This window comes from Perca fluviatilis, chromosome 6 (assembly GCF_010015445.1).
Source record: "Perca fluviatilis chromosome 6, GENO_Pfluv_1.0, whole genome shotgun sequence".
NCBI lineage: Eukaryota > Metazoa > Chordata > Actinopteri > Perciformes > Percidae > Perca > Perca fluviatilis.
Genome location: NC_053117.1, coordinates 366,727 through 383,177, shown reverse-complemented (window position 1 = coordinate 383,177; position 16,451 = coordinate 366,727). Strand labels below are relative to the sequence as shown.

Below are 16,451 nucleotides of genomic sequence, written 5' to 3'. Positions count from 1 at the left end.
TGGCTGGTCCCTAATTTCAAAACAGACTGTCATGGCGGCTCGTTCAGAATACGATCTCATATCGTACTAAAATAGTTCACCGAAACGTGTTTCTGAAAACATTTTAAGCGAGAAATAGGCCATGCAGTTGCTGAATCTGTCTTCATTTCAGATCGACAAAGGTCAGTTTAAAAGATTTTCGTCAGATTTTGAGAGACCGAGCCGACCGCTCCTCAAGTGGAGTGGGGCGCCGCTGCAGGTCACGTCACGTCACCTGCAGAAATGTCAGGTGGGAGAGAGGATGCGCCAGCGTCGTTTATAGTCTGGTGTGTGGGAACATTTTGGATTTCATGGTACCTATGATGAAATAAAACAATATATATAGAACTGCCACTGTGTGCATGTTTTGTGCAACATGCATTCAATATGCTAATTTTAGCTATATGTCATATGCTGAAGTATATTCTGGAGTGTTAAAGATTAAAAGAAAAAATAACAAGAACCGTACAGAACCGAAAACCGTGACCCTAAAACTGTGATACGAACCGAACCGTGGATTTTGTGAACCGTACCACCCCTAAATGCAGCCATCATTAATGGTTTAATACCAGGACCTCTCCTAAGTGGAATGCAGCCATCAGTAATGCTTTTGAATACACCTGTGCTTTTCCTACTATGACATGTCAACATGTCTGCCCTGAAAAAGGTCTATAACGTGAAGGCATGATTTGCTGTGTAATGTGGCATTTGCCACTGGGTAAAAATTGTGTTAGTCTATTTGGGTTGAGTGGATACAGAGCTAGGATATTTCAGGAAACAATATACTATGACACCAGGTATTGTCAAAGAGGGAGGTAATGACTATTAAATAGTAAATTAAATATTATTTTACATCATTTTTCATCTAAGCCACAAGTTCACTGAGCCTTCTGGCCTTCTATTAGCATCTTTAGTCTGGTAAGGCGTATAAACACAAGAGTATTCAATTTGACGATATAAAATAGAGAAAAGCAGCAAAAACTCATATTTGAAGTGGTAACCAGCAAACCAGTATTTTAACTAACAAAGAGACTTGACTCATTTAAATCTATGACGAATTATTGCAGTAATATTGAACAAAAAGAGGAGAGAATTACCTCTGTGATACAAAGAGTTAACAGTAATATCCCGTCTTTAAACATTAATGATGTTAAATGGCTGTACGCGATATCCCACAGTCTTACAAGCCTCAACGTTATAAACACGGTGTGAGTGGTTCTGTTATTAGGCTACAACTTTAGCTAAACATCCTTTTCACAAGCTTAATGGGTGGGTGTGGGCACATTTGCCACAAAAAGCTGGAACATGTTAATGTGCTAACGTTAAGATGCAAGTTTATGGTGCCCTTTATTTGATGGTGTAAGGTTACTAGCCAACTGAGATTTAGCCAACAAATCGACATGGGTTAGGTTAAGTTAATGTCTCTTACCGCTTGCTAGGTAACCTTGGCTTAACGTTAGATAACAGTCAACAATCTAAGAAACATATCATATAAACCACGTAACTAACGTTAGGTTGGCTAAATGCTGTAAAGAAAACTGACACAACCCAAGACACCCAGTTACATTGGTTAACGTTACCAGTGAGGACGGGCTTGTGTTTGCACTAGCTAGCTAGCTCGCTAATTAGAGAAGGAGCACAGGCAGCAAACTGGTGGCTGGCTAACTCTAGCAGTAGCCTGCTAACGTTAACCAAGTTAAACTCGGCTAATGTTTGCTAGTCAAGCAGGGTAAGCTAGCCATAAGCTAGTTAGCTACGTTAGCCTAGCTTTAGGCTGCAAGCTCCTGGGTGACCAAACGTGATCAACAGAACATGCTAACATAAATTCAGCAGCTTACCTACTGTAATTAGCGTTTACTGGTTGTTCACTATTTCTCCAAACACAGCCGATCATGAGATTTCTCGAATCAGAGGAGTTGTTTGTTGGCGGTTGGCCGTCTTCACACTGCTGGCTGCTGCAGGAGCGAACAGTGCTGTCATTTGCTGTCATCACGAGGAGACATGCGTAATACGCATGCGTAAAGGCTTGTTAAAGGAAGCTTTCCCACCACACGGGCCTCCATATACACATCATGTTATTTATGTAATAGGTTGGTGCAATTTCTGACAAAGCAGTTTAAAATCAGAAATGTATACAATTATAACCCATTTTTTCGTGAATTTCTGTTTCACACGCTGTATGTCCTGTCTTACTGGCTCAATACAACATTTTCACATATCATCAATTCAGGTTTTTCTGCTAACTGTTGCCTTTGGGTTTAAAGCAGATTAGTGTACACACTAGTTGAAATAACAAATTGTAATTTTTGTCGTCATGGTTGTATAGCAATGTTTCTTCATATTCTCTCCAAAATTTCAGTCTAGGCTACTTAGTGAGATACTTAGTGAGAAATACTGGTATTTCAAATACTGCAAATACCTGAGTATTATCTGTCTGGATCCAGTGTCACACGAATAACCTAATTTTGTAGCACTAAATTCATGTTTTATTTTATTTGTACAGAACACAGTTTGGTGTAGGCCTAGCTAGTTATAACACTTGTATCTCTATTCCTGCATTTTAGGTTTTTATGTTTGTGTACGATGCAGTGCCATCGTAATGCATTTTTAAATGTTCCGTATAAATAAAGATGTCTTAATATGGCCACTCTGTTACTGTACTCTGCTGGGTTTAGCTGATGCAGAGAGCCAATATGAGATAATTACAGGATTACAGGACACAATTTAAGCTGGTTAAAGTATAGGTTCACATTGTTTCATGTGTCCTTTTGAACATTGAAATTGGCTTTGCTGGCTGTTATCATGCGTCCAGTTCTATAGTGACCGTAAAGAGATTCCTTCCTTCATCCAATGTAAGTGATGGTGGACAAGATCCTCAGTGCTTGCTCAATGCAAAAACAGATTCGACAGAAGATGTAATTATGAGTTAAAAACTCAAGTGGGTATCTTCTAAAATTTTAACTTTTAGTCTCTATCGTTTTTGGTTCAAAATTCCCTCTTTGTGTGACTATCCCTCCACCGCAGCTCAGCAAGGAAACTGTCTGGGGAAACAGAGAGGGATGTTAAACTAAACAGACTGTAACTTTGAAATATATCCACTTGAATTAACAAACTCAGTCTGATGAAACCTCATATTAGCTTCAGATTAACATATATGTTCATGTAGACCTCTTGTTTTAAAAACAATTGTGAACCTATCATTTAATGCTTCAGCATATACATAAATATTAATAATGCATTTGAATGCAACTGTCTGACAAAAAAACTTATGCATTTATAACTTAAAGTAAATCACTTCAATATACTTTAATTCGCAGGTAATGAAAAGATATAAACATCAACACAGGCTTTTTCATTACAATACATAACATGTCATTTAGCTGAGGCTTTTATCCAAAGCGACTTACAATTGCTAAACAGTATATCAGAGGTTGCCAGCTCTGGAGCAACTATGAGTTATATGTCTTGCTCAGGGACACATTGGTTAACGTATCGCAGTGGGAATCGAACCCAGGTCCCCCATGCCCAAGGCATGAACTTCATCCCCTGACAGCACTGTAATATTACTATGTAATACAATAACACAGATTATGGACATGATGTGGGTACAGTGTGTTTTTTTTAAAGTCATAATACGTGCATTCTACCACTAGGTGGTGGTCTAATAACATAAAAGAATGATTGCAGGAAAATCCTTGAGTAAGCAACTTGTTGAAGTAACATATATTAGACATGTTGTAGCACATTTATAGTGAAATAAATAAATAAAAGAAACAGAAAGAAAGTATAAGGGAATCTGCCAGCATCAGCCAATTTGAAATAGGCCAATGAATCAGGATATAGAGGTTGGGAGCCCAGGCTTTCATTTAGCAGTAACTAATGTTTGGCCATTGTGGAAACCTTATTTGCCGCTTCTTTTTAAAAAGCTGGAACTATAAGGCTTAAACCTGTATTTACTGCAAGAGATGATGACTAAGTACGTGGTTACCCTTCGAAAAGAATTAAATATTATTATTTATTTATTATGTAATAAACTCTTGTATTAATGCTGACAGACTGTCAATATCAATATATTCAGGTGCATCAAGAGAGGAGCATCAAAATAATAACTAAATTTGTAAGATTTCAACCGACCAGCATTTTGTGTTTTGTTATAGTTTTTGCACTTAATACATACACAATATACACTTAATACTTTTTTTTCGTTCTTATGTAATGTACCTAATCCATTTCAACTTTTTTAAGGTAGGGGGTTGATTGGTATATTTTTTCTTGTGAATACTCCTGCATGTGTGTCATAAAACAATGTTTCCTAGCTGAAGAGTGAATGGGACACCGCGGCCGATGTCCACATGTTGATCCATATTCCACCAATTCTATTGACAGTCTAATTGTACCCTGTAAATGCCTAATAAGGAGTACTATGGAAGAGAAATGCAAAGCCACAAAGTCACTCGTTAAATTCCATTTATTATATATTTATATATAGGTTATAAACATCACAAAATAGAAAGTTGAGGAAGGTCTTGCACAAAGATATATATATATATATATATATATATATATATATATATATATATATATATATATATATATATATATATATATATATATATAGATATATATATATATATATGTCAAAAGTTTGGGGTCACTTAGACATTTCCATTACAGACAGAATACCAGCTGAGATCAGCTGCATTGTTTTTTTTAACCAGTAAACAGAATGTGCCTTTGGAACATTGGATGAATGGTTGCTGATAATGGGCAAGTTAGATATTGCATTAAATATCAGCCACTTCTTTCTACAACAGTTGAGAACCCTTTTGTAAATTATGTAAGCACATAATGTCATCTGAAAACTGCTGCCCTGATTAAAAAAACAATGCAACTGATCTCAGCTGGTATTCTGTCTATAATGGAGTAGAAGGGAAATTAGCTAAGTGACCCCAAACTTTTGACCACTTAGACACACACACATATACATATATATATACATATACATATACATATACAATATATATATATATATATATATATATATATATATATATATAATCAAGTAAAAGAGCAATCTCAGATTAGTCAATAATAATAATAAAAAGCCATGGAAACTAGTAGACATAGCATCACATCTGGGTTCAGTGCTGCAGCTGTATTAGGAACATTCTCATTTTATAATTTATGTTTTAGTGCAAACAAAGTCTTTACAGCTCCTGGCTCCAGGGAATTATTCAATATTAATAATAAAATAGGATTTTACAATACAGATTTTAAGGTTGCTCTTTTATTGCATATTGTTTAAGAACATACTGTGGTATTAGTTATGATAAGGTCTCAGGTCATGATGCTTAAATTATCTAATATTCAATATATATATATATATATATATATATATATATATATATATATATATATTACACCTCTTACATTTCTAAGCATCAAATGGTACTTCCTTAACATAATAAATTTAATTATACGCAATATCCATATTAAAATACCTAAATATAAATAACATGCATTGAGCAAAATAATTGTTCTTTTACAATGATAGTTCAAACAACCTTAGTCAAGAGCTGTCAAGCCTTTAGAAATAGATAAACCTATACATTGCTTTGTGTCAAATGCTTCTTTATTTTTCGACTGAAGGCCACTTTCAAACAAAGCAATTTACACAAGAATGACATCAAGTCTTATCACAAGATTAAATAAGTTCCAACTAAAAAACTTAAAATAAACTTAATGAAGTGGGAAACAAATAGGTGCTTTGATTGTACTTCTTCATCCGTCAAAGAATAATTAATATGACAATAATAAAAAAAAAAAAGTACTCACACAACTACAGTATACTTAGGAAATAAAGTACTGATAAACAGTTGTAATATTACAACCACTGGTATAATATAAATCTCTGATATAATATTTGTTGGTGAAATCAAAAATGGATGAATGTTACAATATAACACCTGGCTGTGCCTACTATTATGGGGTGGGATGTGTGTACTTCATAAATATTGTGTGCTTCATACATTTGTCTGCAGAAACTGCACAGATCATACATGTTCACATCTTAAACACCTGGATAACTTGTGCCTTGTCGACATGCAGGCTAATAACTCTTCTGAGTGCAACAGGATCAAAACAAGCCAAAAAAAACAAATAGGGCAACCTTTAGGAGTGTGTGTGTGTGTGTGTGTGTGTGTGTGTGTGTGTGTGTGTGTGTGTGTGTGTGTGTGTGTGTGTGTGTGTGTGTGTTGTTTGTGTGCGCACGCGCTCGAGTGACATTGTGTTTGTGGCGACAGAGAGAAAGAAGAGGAGAGAGACAGAAAGAGAGATTGGTCACATACAGTATACACACAGTTCCATATCAACGCTCAATTTGCTAAACCACGCCATGTATTTACAGTATGTACATTTAGTGTTGCTGACATCATTATCATTTAGTGCTGTAGCCTACTATATTATATCATCCAAGAGATGAGGGGTACCCACCCAGTCCAGTGTCCTTGGCTCGGATGCAGCCATGATCATGCACATGAACTGTTTCCCTGTTCTCTTATCTATTGGGTAAATTGTAGTTGGCGTGAACCCTTTGTTGCTCTCCACAAACCCACACAGCTGATTATAGATTCTGGGGTACTCGTGACGTAGGAAGACTCCCCTGGTCCTGAGCTCGCGCTGGATATTGACGAAGCACACCTCTCTGGCCTTCCTTCCCTCCTCCCCCTCCTTGTCAATGTCCGGTGTGCCTGGAGGCGGAGTGAGTATGAGGGTTTCCATTTCGCTGTCCTTCCTGAGTACCTTTTTGTCAGGGCTTGAGGAGGCCAAGGATACCTTTGCATATTTTCGAACTGTTGGTGCTTGGACCCTTGGTGAAGGTCTGTTAGGCACTAGTTCACCGACAGCCACAGATACATTCAGAAGGAAACATTCGTTGGGGTCGTACTCGTTACCTGCGTGCTGTAGTTCCTTGCAGTATTCACCGAGGTTGTCCCTGAAGCCGTCCAGCTCTCTGAGAGATAGGTATGTGGGAGACATGAGGAGGCTCTCCAGCCCAACTTGGAGGAAGTTGTCGGCTGTCTCCGGATTAGCAAAACCCAGAAAGAGAACGCCTCTCCCTCTGGAGAGGAAGCCAGCTTTAGCGACGCGAGAGAAGGCTTTGTGGATCTCTGAATTCTCTCTGCAGAACTTTAGAGCGTGTCGACACACGCTGTTCACGCGGCCGTACAGACAGGTGTCTTTGTGGATCTCCCAGTCATCCCTGCGACAGTTTCGCGAGCAGTAGAACGTGTAGCAACTGTGGCATGATTTGAAGTACAAGCAGGCGTTGAACATGCTCTCGATCCGGTTGCACTTCTTGTTGGAGCACACCATAGTGTCGTCGTCGTCGGTGCTGTGGTCTGGAGAACATTCTTCTGCACTCCTTTGTAAAGCGTCGAACCCACTGTCAGGGTCTTTGATTGTGTCTGGGCTGGATTTAGAGGACGGGAGCTGTGAGTTCAGACATCCTACGTTTTCAAGCCCAGAAGATCCTCGGTCTTTGTCGTCATCTTCGGTAATGAGTTGTTTCAGCTGGTCTAAAATGTCTACGCTTGACTTTCTGCTAGTGGGTGGTTTGTAATCAATAACCAAATCAGCTAAGAGCTCATCCAGTTGCTCGAGACTCTGCTGGAGGGAGAAGTTGTTGTGTTTCCTCTCTTTGGTAATGTCCGGTGTATTTTGTGGCTGCTTGTGATGCATTACTCTGGGAGACGGTGTCTTTTCCTCGTCCAACGTATCCCAGCTGACAGAGTGCACGTCGCGCCGCTTTCTGTTGCCTGCACATATGTCGTTATCTGTTATGGTGATCTCAGGAGTTACAAACCAGTGCCCGCTCTTGGTATTCCTCCACGGATTGCTTGAGCCCCTCTCTAATGAGCTTTCAGAGAGCGAAAGGGCGGCGTAGCGCCTCGGTGAACTCGACAGGTTAAGGATAACAGGTTGAGATGTAACTTCAGACGATGCTGCTTGCTTTGCTTGGTGAAACAGGTTCTCATAGCTCCGGCCACGAGGCACAGATTGCTCTCTGTCCTGCCGCGGATATAGAATATTGTCCCAAGACTTGGAGTGGTTTCTGACCTCTGCACCTAGTCTACTTGTCTCCACACAGCTGTTAGTAAACCACGGGGGTATACTGGGGTCTTGCCTTACTCTCAGTGGTGTGTGCTGGGAGGACTGGTTAGAGTAACCAGATATACTCGAGCGATACCAGTCATCTGATAAGGCCTGCGACATTCGAGGGCGTCGGCGACCCTCCGTATGGTATGGCCTTGGTGGAAAGTACTGCTCCTCAGGAGAGCATGGTTTGGAATAAAACAACTTTGGGTTACTCATATGGTATGGATTGAACCGGCTGTCCTCTCCATAGAAAGATCTAGACAGTGGGCTTTGAGAAAAGTATGATCCTGCCTCACTGGTGGAGTAAGGCCTACTATATACAGAGTGTGCTGGCTCTCTGTTGGAAAGATTTTCGGTGTAATACGGCCTGACAGGAAGTGTGTGCACCCATCGAGTCCTTGGATCATACTGACTAGTCATTGTACTACCATGGCTGGTCAGACTGGACCGGTCGTCCTGAAAGTATGCTCTAGAGTAGGGATGGACTGGATACCGAACAGGGTCCTCTGTATAGAAAAACTTGGTTGGTATGTTAGGATTTGAGTAAGCTCTTTGTTCCTGACTCAGATATGGTGCTGTCGGTGACGGCATTCTGTGCATGTCAAGATGCTGGTATGAGATGGGAGACATGCTGGTGGTATAGTGATATCCTTGTCTAAAATCTCCACTGTAGCATTCGCTCGGAGTGGGCGTTGGTGAGGAGGCAATCTGCCGAGGTACATACAAACCCCTACTGCTACTGGCCTGGGAGTATCTCTGCCAAAGATGCTCAGGCCGTACATTGGGAATCTGCCGAGATGTGTGCTGCAGTACAGCAGCATCTGGTTTAATGTCCACACGGCACCTGACATGAGGGGTTAGGGCTGGTTTATCCGGTTTATCCTCCTCGAAACAGTCTGAAACGTAGAGGGGAGACTGAGGCTGCAGTTTGATGGGATGCACCTCATTTAAAAAAGCCCTGTTTGAGGAGGAGTAGGGTTCTCGGTTTGTTTCGGAAGTCCTCAAGGTATCTGACGCGACCTGAGGCGCGTCCCTCCCCTTCCGGGCTCCTGGGGGAGACACGGAGATGGGCACAGGAGTGAGGGTGGACTTAATTCTCGGAGCGCTTCTAGATCGTGTTCTCTTTTTAGAGTCTGACCACGTAAGGTGGCTGGTTTTGTCCTGGGTGGTGTGCTGCTGGAAGAGCCTGGTGTTGAACAGATCGGGAGAAGAAAAGCGAAGGTGCCCCGGTTGATCTAGTCCATTCCACATTGGATCTTTGTTTAATGTCTGATGCTCGGCCCTCTTGTAAGGGTACTCCATTGAGGAAGCGAGGGACTGCGGGTCGTCCAGGGACTCAATGAAGTCAAAGCTACGGCAGTGTCTTTTGTTGATGATTTCCGGTTTGTCAATCATTTTCAAGTCACATTGCCGGGAGGAGTGGAGAGAAATGGAGGGGTCAGGGATGGGATTTAGAGTGAAGTCCCGAAATAGAGTTGATGCCAGTATATCAGGGGGGTGTGTTCGTGTCATCTTAATGAACTTTCGATGCTCTCCATTCAGTGTGATTCAAGATCACCACAGCCTGTGGGAAGAAAGAGAGAAAAAACAAATACACTTCAATGCAATTTATATGTACACACGTGAGGTAAAATACAATATACAGCAGTAGTAGGATCAGTTTATGTTCGATTAGTCTGTAAACCAAAATCTCTATACACATTTTTAAATCAATTTTATTTAAAAGCATCTATAAAGCTGAATCAGATGTGAGTGAATCTGTAGAACGACCTGACCCCATGATACAGACGCCTCTGTAATGATGAGTGCGTTTGAATTGAACAGTAGTAGTTGCTCATTTACTAACCAAGTTAATGTCATACCAAAAGCCACAATACAACGTTGTATCTGAGCAATGGGACAAGGACTCATTATTTTGAAACCTTGAGATAATTTAGCATATTTGAGAGGGACGTTTGTATGTAATCACAACCACGGAAACTGACAAGACTTGACCTTTAAAGGAGAACTCCGGTCAATTTTTACGTTAATCTTGATCGCTATATGTACATGAGTACTGTCGATAGCAAAAAAAACGAGCCAAATCGGTGCTAGCAACACGGAGCTGCTGCAGCTAATGCTGAGAGCTCCACTCAGCTAAAACGGCAGTTATGGGGGCATAAGATAAAGAGTGTCTTTGTGCCTCTTAACAGACACAAAATGCAATTAAAATGTGCAACATGAACAGGGCCCTTACATGACAACAAGATGCGTTTAGCAACTTAGCCATTGTTTGAATTCACCTACCCTCTTAGCTGCTAGCTGCCGTCTGGGATGAGGGAGTGTGTTCAGCCAGGCTCCGGTAATAATCATCACGCAGCAGTTCCATGTGTATTTGTAGCATATATATCCATTTTGTGTGCTGTCGTTGGTGAATATGAGTCTCTGCAGGGGGGAGCGTGGTATTGCGTGGTAGTTTCCTTAGCCAGGCTAGCAGCCCCGAACCGGGCATCCTTCTACTTCCTCCTCCGCCTGCCGCACGCGCAACAACAATCCACAGGCCCGCTGGTCTGGTGGATGTCCTCCAGAGGACAGTTCATGCTTTCACGGCAATTTGGAAAGTTTATTCCCCCCTCAAAAATAGGTAATTGAGCACTGAAGTGATCCTATCAGTGACTATGTAACTACATGGAAACAGACCAAATGATGCCTGTTTCTTGTAATACTATTACGAATAGCGTTATTGAAGATTAGCTCTAGCTCCATAGTTACGTTACTCCAAGCTTCTTCCCTTGTGAACACCTCCGTTCTTCACTCTTCACACACTACGCTCCGTTGTTTACCTTTTCCTGCTACAACTGAATTCCCACGGGGCTTCAGCGCAAGGCTACAGCCTTATGTAATGCTAGTTACTTTACAAGAAACAGGCATCATTTGGTCTTTTTACCATGTAGTTACATAGTCTCTGATATGATCATAACCACTACAGTGCTCAATTACCTATTTTTGAGGGGGGAATAAACTTCAATATTTCGCCGTGAAAGCATGACCTGTCCTCTGGAGGACATCCACCAGACCAGCGGGCGCCTGTGGATTGTTGTTGGCGCGGCAGGCGAGGGAGGCGGGGAGGAAGTAGAAGGATGCCCGGTCGGGGCTGCTAGCCTGGCTAAGGAAACTACCACACAATTCGCCACTGCAGAGACTCATATTCACCAACGACAGCACACAAAATGGATATATATGCTACAAATACACATGGAACTGCTGCGTGATGATTATTACCGGAGCCTGGCTGAACACACTCCCTCATCCCAGACGGCAGCTAGCAGCTAAGAGGGTAGGTGAATTTAAACAATGGCTAAGTTGCTAAACGCATCTTGTTGTCATGTAAGGGCCCTGTTCATGTTGCACATTTTAATTGCATTTTGTGTCTGTTAAGAGGCACAAAGACACTCTTTATCTTATGCCCCCATAACTGCCGTTTTAGCTGAGTGGGAGCTCTCAGCATTAGCTGCAGCAGCTCCGTGTTGCTAGCACCGATTCGGCTCGTTTGTTTTGCTATCGACAGTACTCATATACATATAGCGATCAAGATTAACGTAAAAATTGCCCGGAGTTCTCCTTTAATTTGACTGGACACTGTGTGCTAAAAAAAGGTCTGTACATTATCTTGCACTGCTGACTAGAAGGTGTCTTTAGTAAAAGAAAATGCAAAACATGACTTGCATGATATAAGGCCGGCTGCGCACTGTCTGCGTGGCGTGAGCGTGCGTCAGCTGCGTGGCGTGTCCGTTTTTATTTCGGCTCCCATGGTAACAGGTTAGAGCTTGCCCACTGCCTGCGTGACGCACACGTCTCAGGCAAAAACGCGTGCATGCTAAAAATAGGACCGACGGCTATTTTTCACGCGACACGTAAGCGCAAAATAGAATAGGAAAAGATGTTTATATGTCATTTTGACACAAATACATATTAATAAATGACATGTTGATGTTTGAAAGTCTCTAGGTTTTGACATAAATGCAGATATAAATGTAATTTAAAAAAAATTATAATAATTATCGATTTTCAAATATTTCACCTGTCAATTACAGAACAAAATGTTCTGTAGCCTATTTTGCAGTCAATACTGCCGACGTTGTCTTTGCTGTAATCAAATCAGTATATATTTATGTTTAGCATGAAGTATACTACTGCTTGAGTGCAGTGAATCAATGGGAAACATACATGTGTAAAGACAAGGCTAGCAGCAGCAGCGCCGCGTCAGACACGTTTCTGGTGTGAAAAGACATAGAAAACGCCCGCCAGCCGCCACTAGGGGTGAACCATTCAGAAAACGTCGCGATCCGATGTCCGATTTTTAGGCTCACGATTCAATTCAAAATCGATTTTCGATTCAAAAACAATTCTCGATTCAAAAAACAATTCACAGTATGTAAATGTGGTTACTTTTCCCATGTGATTGCAGTAGACATACAATTAAAAAAGAAAATGAAAAGCAATTATATATAGATATTTTTTTTTAATATGACTCGATTTTTGGAATTCTCTGAATCGATTTTGAATCGGTAGAGCTTGAATCGTGATTCGAATATGAATCGATTTTTTTTGCACACCCCTAGCCACCACACAACTGACACGCAACAGAACGCACGCCATTCGTACACGTCGTACGTTACTGTACACGCCGGGTTATCGCCGTACGTTACTGCCCGGCCATCGCCAGCGCTTCACGCAGCCAGTGTGCGGCCAGCCTAATACCAAACTGCTGGTATTGATTTTTTTGAACTTGCTCAAAAGATTAGTCACTAAACAGGGTTGTAGACTATAATATTAAAGATATTTTTAACTATTTCTGATGAAAATATACCGTAATCTGTGACAAATTGTATTGAATTACCGCAGCATGTCTTGGTTTACAGTTACATATTAGAGACCTCACAATGTAAACAAAATTACAATAAAAAGTTAGTTTGAGTTTCAGTAAGTGGCTATCATTGTTTTTAATTGTTGTTGGGTTTTTTTAAATGCAGTGCAACAAAGCATTTCTGTTATCTACGGTTTGAATTATTCACATCTTATGAATAAATAATATACCGACAACTGCGGAACCAATCTCCGCTTGAACATCCACAGTATTTTCTTAAGGCCTTTCGGATATTTTTGTCGACAAAATGATTCAGTTTCAACAATGGATTTATATGTCACACACACATAGGCTTCCTTGTTGGCACCGACCCACGAGCTAACCCTGAGCTACCATCTGTTCATCATGATGAGAGAAGACCGACCAACCATCTCCCCGTCACGTCTCCACAACACACCTAAACACCCCGTCCTTTCACACATGACCAAGCGCAACAGACAAACCAACCCGTGTGTGTATTTTGCTGCTCTTAATAAAAATAAACACAGCAGCTACAGTTGCATATAAAGATTATTTATTTAATTTAAAAAGATTAACATGACTGGGTGTCAGTGGGTAAAAACATAGCAAATTGATACCACATCACATAAATTAGTTCTTTGGCAAGATGGATGACCTAAGTATAGGATTGTTAGTTTTACATACAGTATCAGCTTTTCCTTATAATTATCATGTTGAATTTGTCCAATTACATGCAGTACAGTAAATACTGTTGTATTCCTGTTATAGTGTTTCACCTGCAATGCATTGTAGCTTGGGAGCAAATTTCCCCACCTTTTAAATTCTGAAAATAACTAATGTTTCCCAAAAGTCAAGTGAAAAGACAGGTTCCACACTGTACTAGTATCAGCTGTTCTATCACTGTTGGGACTAATGGTCACTAATGTCTAATTGATGGTTGAAATGTCATACCATCTGGGACTCATTTTATGTCAGTTATAGCCAATATAGCAAGAATAAATTCATTATTAATATCGTATCAGTGAAGAATATGTAAATGAAGATGAGCTGCATACTTAAGTTAAAACTAAATGCCAGTAAATAGGAGAAAAAAAAAGTTCCTTAAATCCATCTTACTTTCAATCTTCCTATACTCTAAATGAATGAGGTGAGGTGTCAGCAGGATGGGAAGGGCCTTAATGAGACTTCATTTTATTACACAGCATAAAAAAAATAAACCCAACAGGGTGCAGGATGTGAAGAGTGAACATTCAGTGAGTCGTTCACTTCCACAATCTATCTGGCTCAAACAGCTACCCAGCTTTAATACATCAGTGGTTATGAACAATAGCTCCCCATTTCGTTTGTATCAAATTATGTTGTTAAATGAGATATGAATGGGTTTGCAAGGATACGGTGAAAATAGTCCTGCAAAGCTGCTGTAGCCTACAAGCCATAGGAATGCTTCAGTTTATAAATGCCACGAGAGATTAATAAAATACCAGAATTAATGATGTGGGTCTACAATAGGCCACTGTAACATCACTACTGACCACCGCAGGCACACTTTTAAGTATCTGTGGAAATATTGTTCTGTTTTCCAAAGTCAAGTGTTAATGTGTTAATGATCTAGGACTGAAGTTATAAGACAAAATAGCACATTTGTTGTTAAAAGTAGACTACAGGACAAGAAGCTGAGACTAACTAAAGGCATGCATTCTTCCCTCTGCTTCCTCATGGTCTGAGGCTGTTCTGGAATAGATGGACTACACTTTCTTGCACAAGTATAAAACCACATGCCACATACTGTCTCCATGGCTACAGCACTCAGCCAAGAAACCATGAAACACTCCTGGAGTTGCACACCAGGGCACAATTTCAGTCTGAGAAAAAAAAAAGAGCACTGCCAACATTACGAATTGCTTTAATATTGTCTGAGTGGGCAAAATCTGTGACACACGAGTGCGGCTTTATATTGAAAGCAAAGGAAGCACCAATGATATTGATCAATAACTTACTTATAGAGCCAATGGCTGTATTCCTGTGCTATATTTTGTTGTAGTAGGTTATTCTGCATGCGGTTTCATATTATTTGCGCGTAAATATTAATTTGCTTGCCAGTTTATAACTAAAACTTCGACTGTTAAAGCCTATTCTGCCATTTTGCAGGCTTTTCCAGACAATAACAAATGGGATGGGGATTCGCCTGAAACCTCCCGATGGGGCCACGCCGAGGCGCAGTCAGCCTTGCAGCGCAGCCTAATTGCCAAATCGCCTAACGTTACTTGCTGTAACGCACTTCGACCCCCCCTTTTTTATTTTGGTGCTGCGGCACTATATCGGCCCTCCATCCACCGTAGCTGACCGACCTAACGCCTTTGAGCCCGGAACGGCATCATCATTTGCGGAGAAAGAAAGAGCAGGTTCAAACCAGGACAGAGCCCACCGGAAAAGGGGAGGGGGGGATATGAGTTCGGCCAAGTTTGGAAACGAAAGGTTTTTGCGAGTGAACGAAGGGCCTTACCGTCTCGCCAGAGAGTAGTCGGGATGCGGGGGGCATGGTGAAAAGGCAGCCCGTCCTCCGCGAGACCGTGCAGCTTCGGCCGTAGCCTACCGCACCTGCCGCGAGCCTGCCGGAGCCGAGCGCTTGTCCTTCCCGCTGCCTTTACATGTTGTCTACTTCACCCGGCGATGCTCTCTTGTGTGTTTGTGTGTGTGTGTGATGGAGGGGAAGGAGGAGGTGTGTCTGAGCCTGCGCTTGTGCGCGTGCCTCTGGAGGCGTGGTTGTGCGTGTTTTTATGAGGAGCGAGGGAGGAGGGGTCGGTGGTGGAGGAGGCTGGGGTGGGTGTTCAGTCTCGGACCAGCTATGCGGTCCCTCCGTTCTATTTGAAACATGGAGCCCTAAGGACAACGGGAGCATGCATATGTTCCCCACAGCGCTATGTTCCCACATTTCTAAGAATGTTTTAGGACATTTCTAAGATTTTTTTTTTCAACACTTTATTTGTACATTTCCAGTTATAACATTAAACAATCATATTCTCTATCTAACAAATAATCATAGAAAAACAATCCCAAGAAGACAAAGACAGACCAAACCTAAAATCAACAGACGGACAGGAGATGAAAAAAAAAAAAAATAAAAAAAATAAAACAAGTGCACCTAATATTCGTTATGACAGGATCGACCAAGGGCAGGTTTAAACATTCAGAGTTCCAGTTCCAGACCGGGTAAATTGGTCACATAAGTTATCAGAGGGTCCCAGGTTTTGTGGAATCTGTTGATGGAACCGTTGAGGGTACATCGGATTTTTTTCCAGCTTAACATTCTGCATAATGTCCCTGATCCAGTGGTGGTGTGATGGAGGAGTAGCAGCCTTCCATTTAAATAAAATCAAGCGTCTAGCTAATAAGGAGGAAAAGGCAATGA

The 16,451-nt window shown here is 41.1% G+C and overlaps 2 protein-coding genes across 3 annotated transcripts in view; both read right to left on the bottom strand.

The window, feature by feature from the left end:
* gapvd1 (GTPase activating protein and VPS9 domains 1) overlaps positions 1–2,006 on the bottom strand; it is a 51,458-nt gene extending 49,452 nt beyond the window's left edge. The window contains exon 1 of one of the 2 annotated variants that reach the window (XM_039803355.1): positions 1,857–2,006. The gene's annotated coding sequence lies outside the window, so the exon portion shown is untranslated. The remainder of the gene's footprint in view (positions 1–1,856) is intronic. The other variant, XM_039803356.1, reaches the window with a different exon arrangement.
* A 4,256-nt stretch (positions 2,007–6,262) lies between these two features.
* On the bottom strand, positions 6,263–15,797 carry unm_hu7912 (un-named hu7912). Its single transcript, XM_039804336.1, has 2 exons — positions 15,546–15,797; positions 6,263–9,739 (listed from the first exon to the last, which is right to left on the bottom strand). The coding sequence occupies exon 2, from the start codon at positions 9,685–9,687 to the stop codon at positions 6,475–6,477; it is 3,213 nt and encodes a 1,070-aa protein (XP_039660270.1). The 5' UTR covers positions 9,688–9,739; positions 15,546–15,797; the 3' UTR covers positions 6,263–6,474.
* Positions 15,798–16,451: the final 654 nt, after the last annotated feature.

Excerpts from the sequence above, each read along its gene's own strand:
- unm_hu7912 (XM_039804336.1), bottom strand. The coding sequence starts at position 9,687 with ATGACACGAACACACCCCCCTGATATACTGGCATCAACTCTATTTCGG.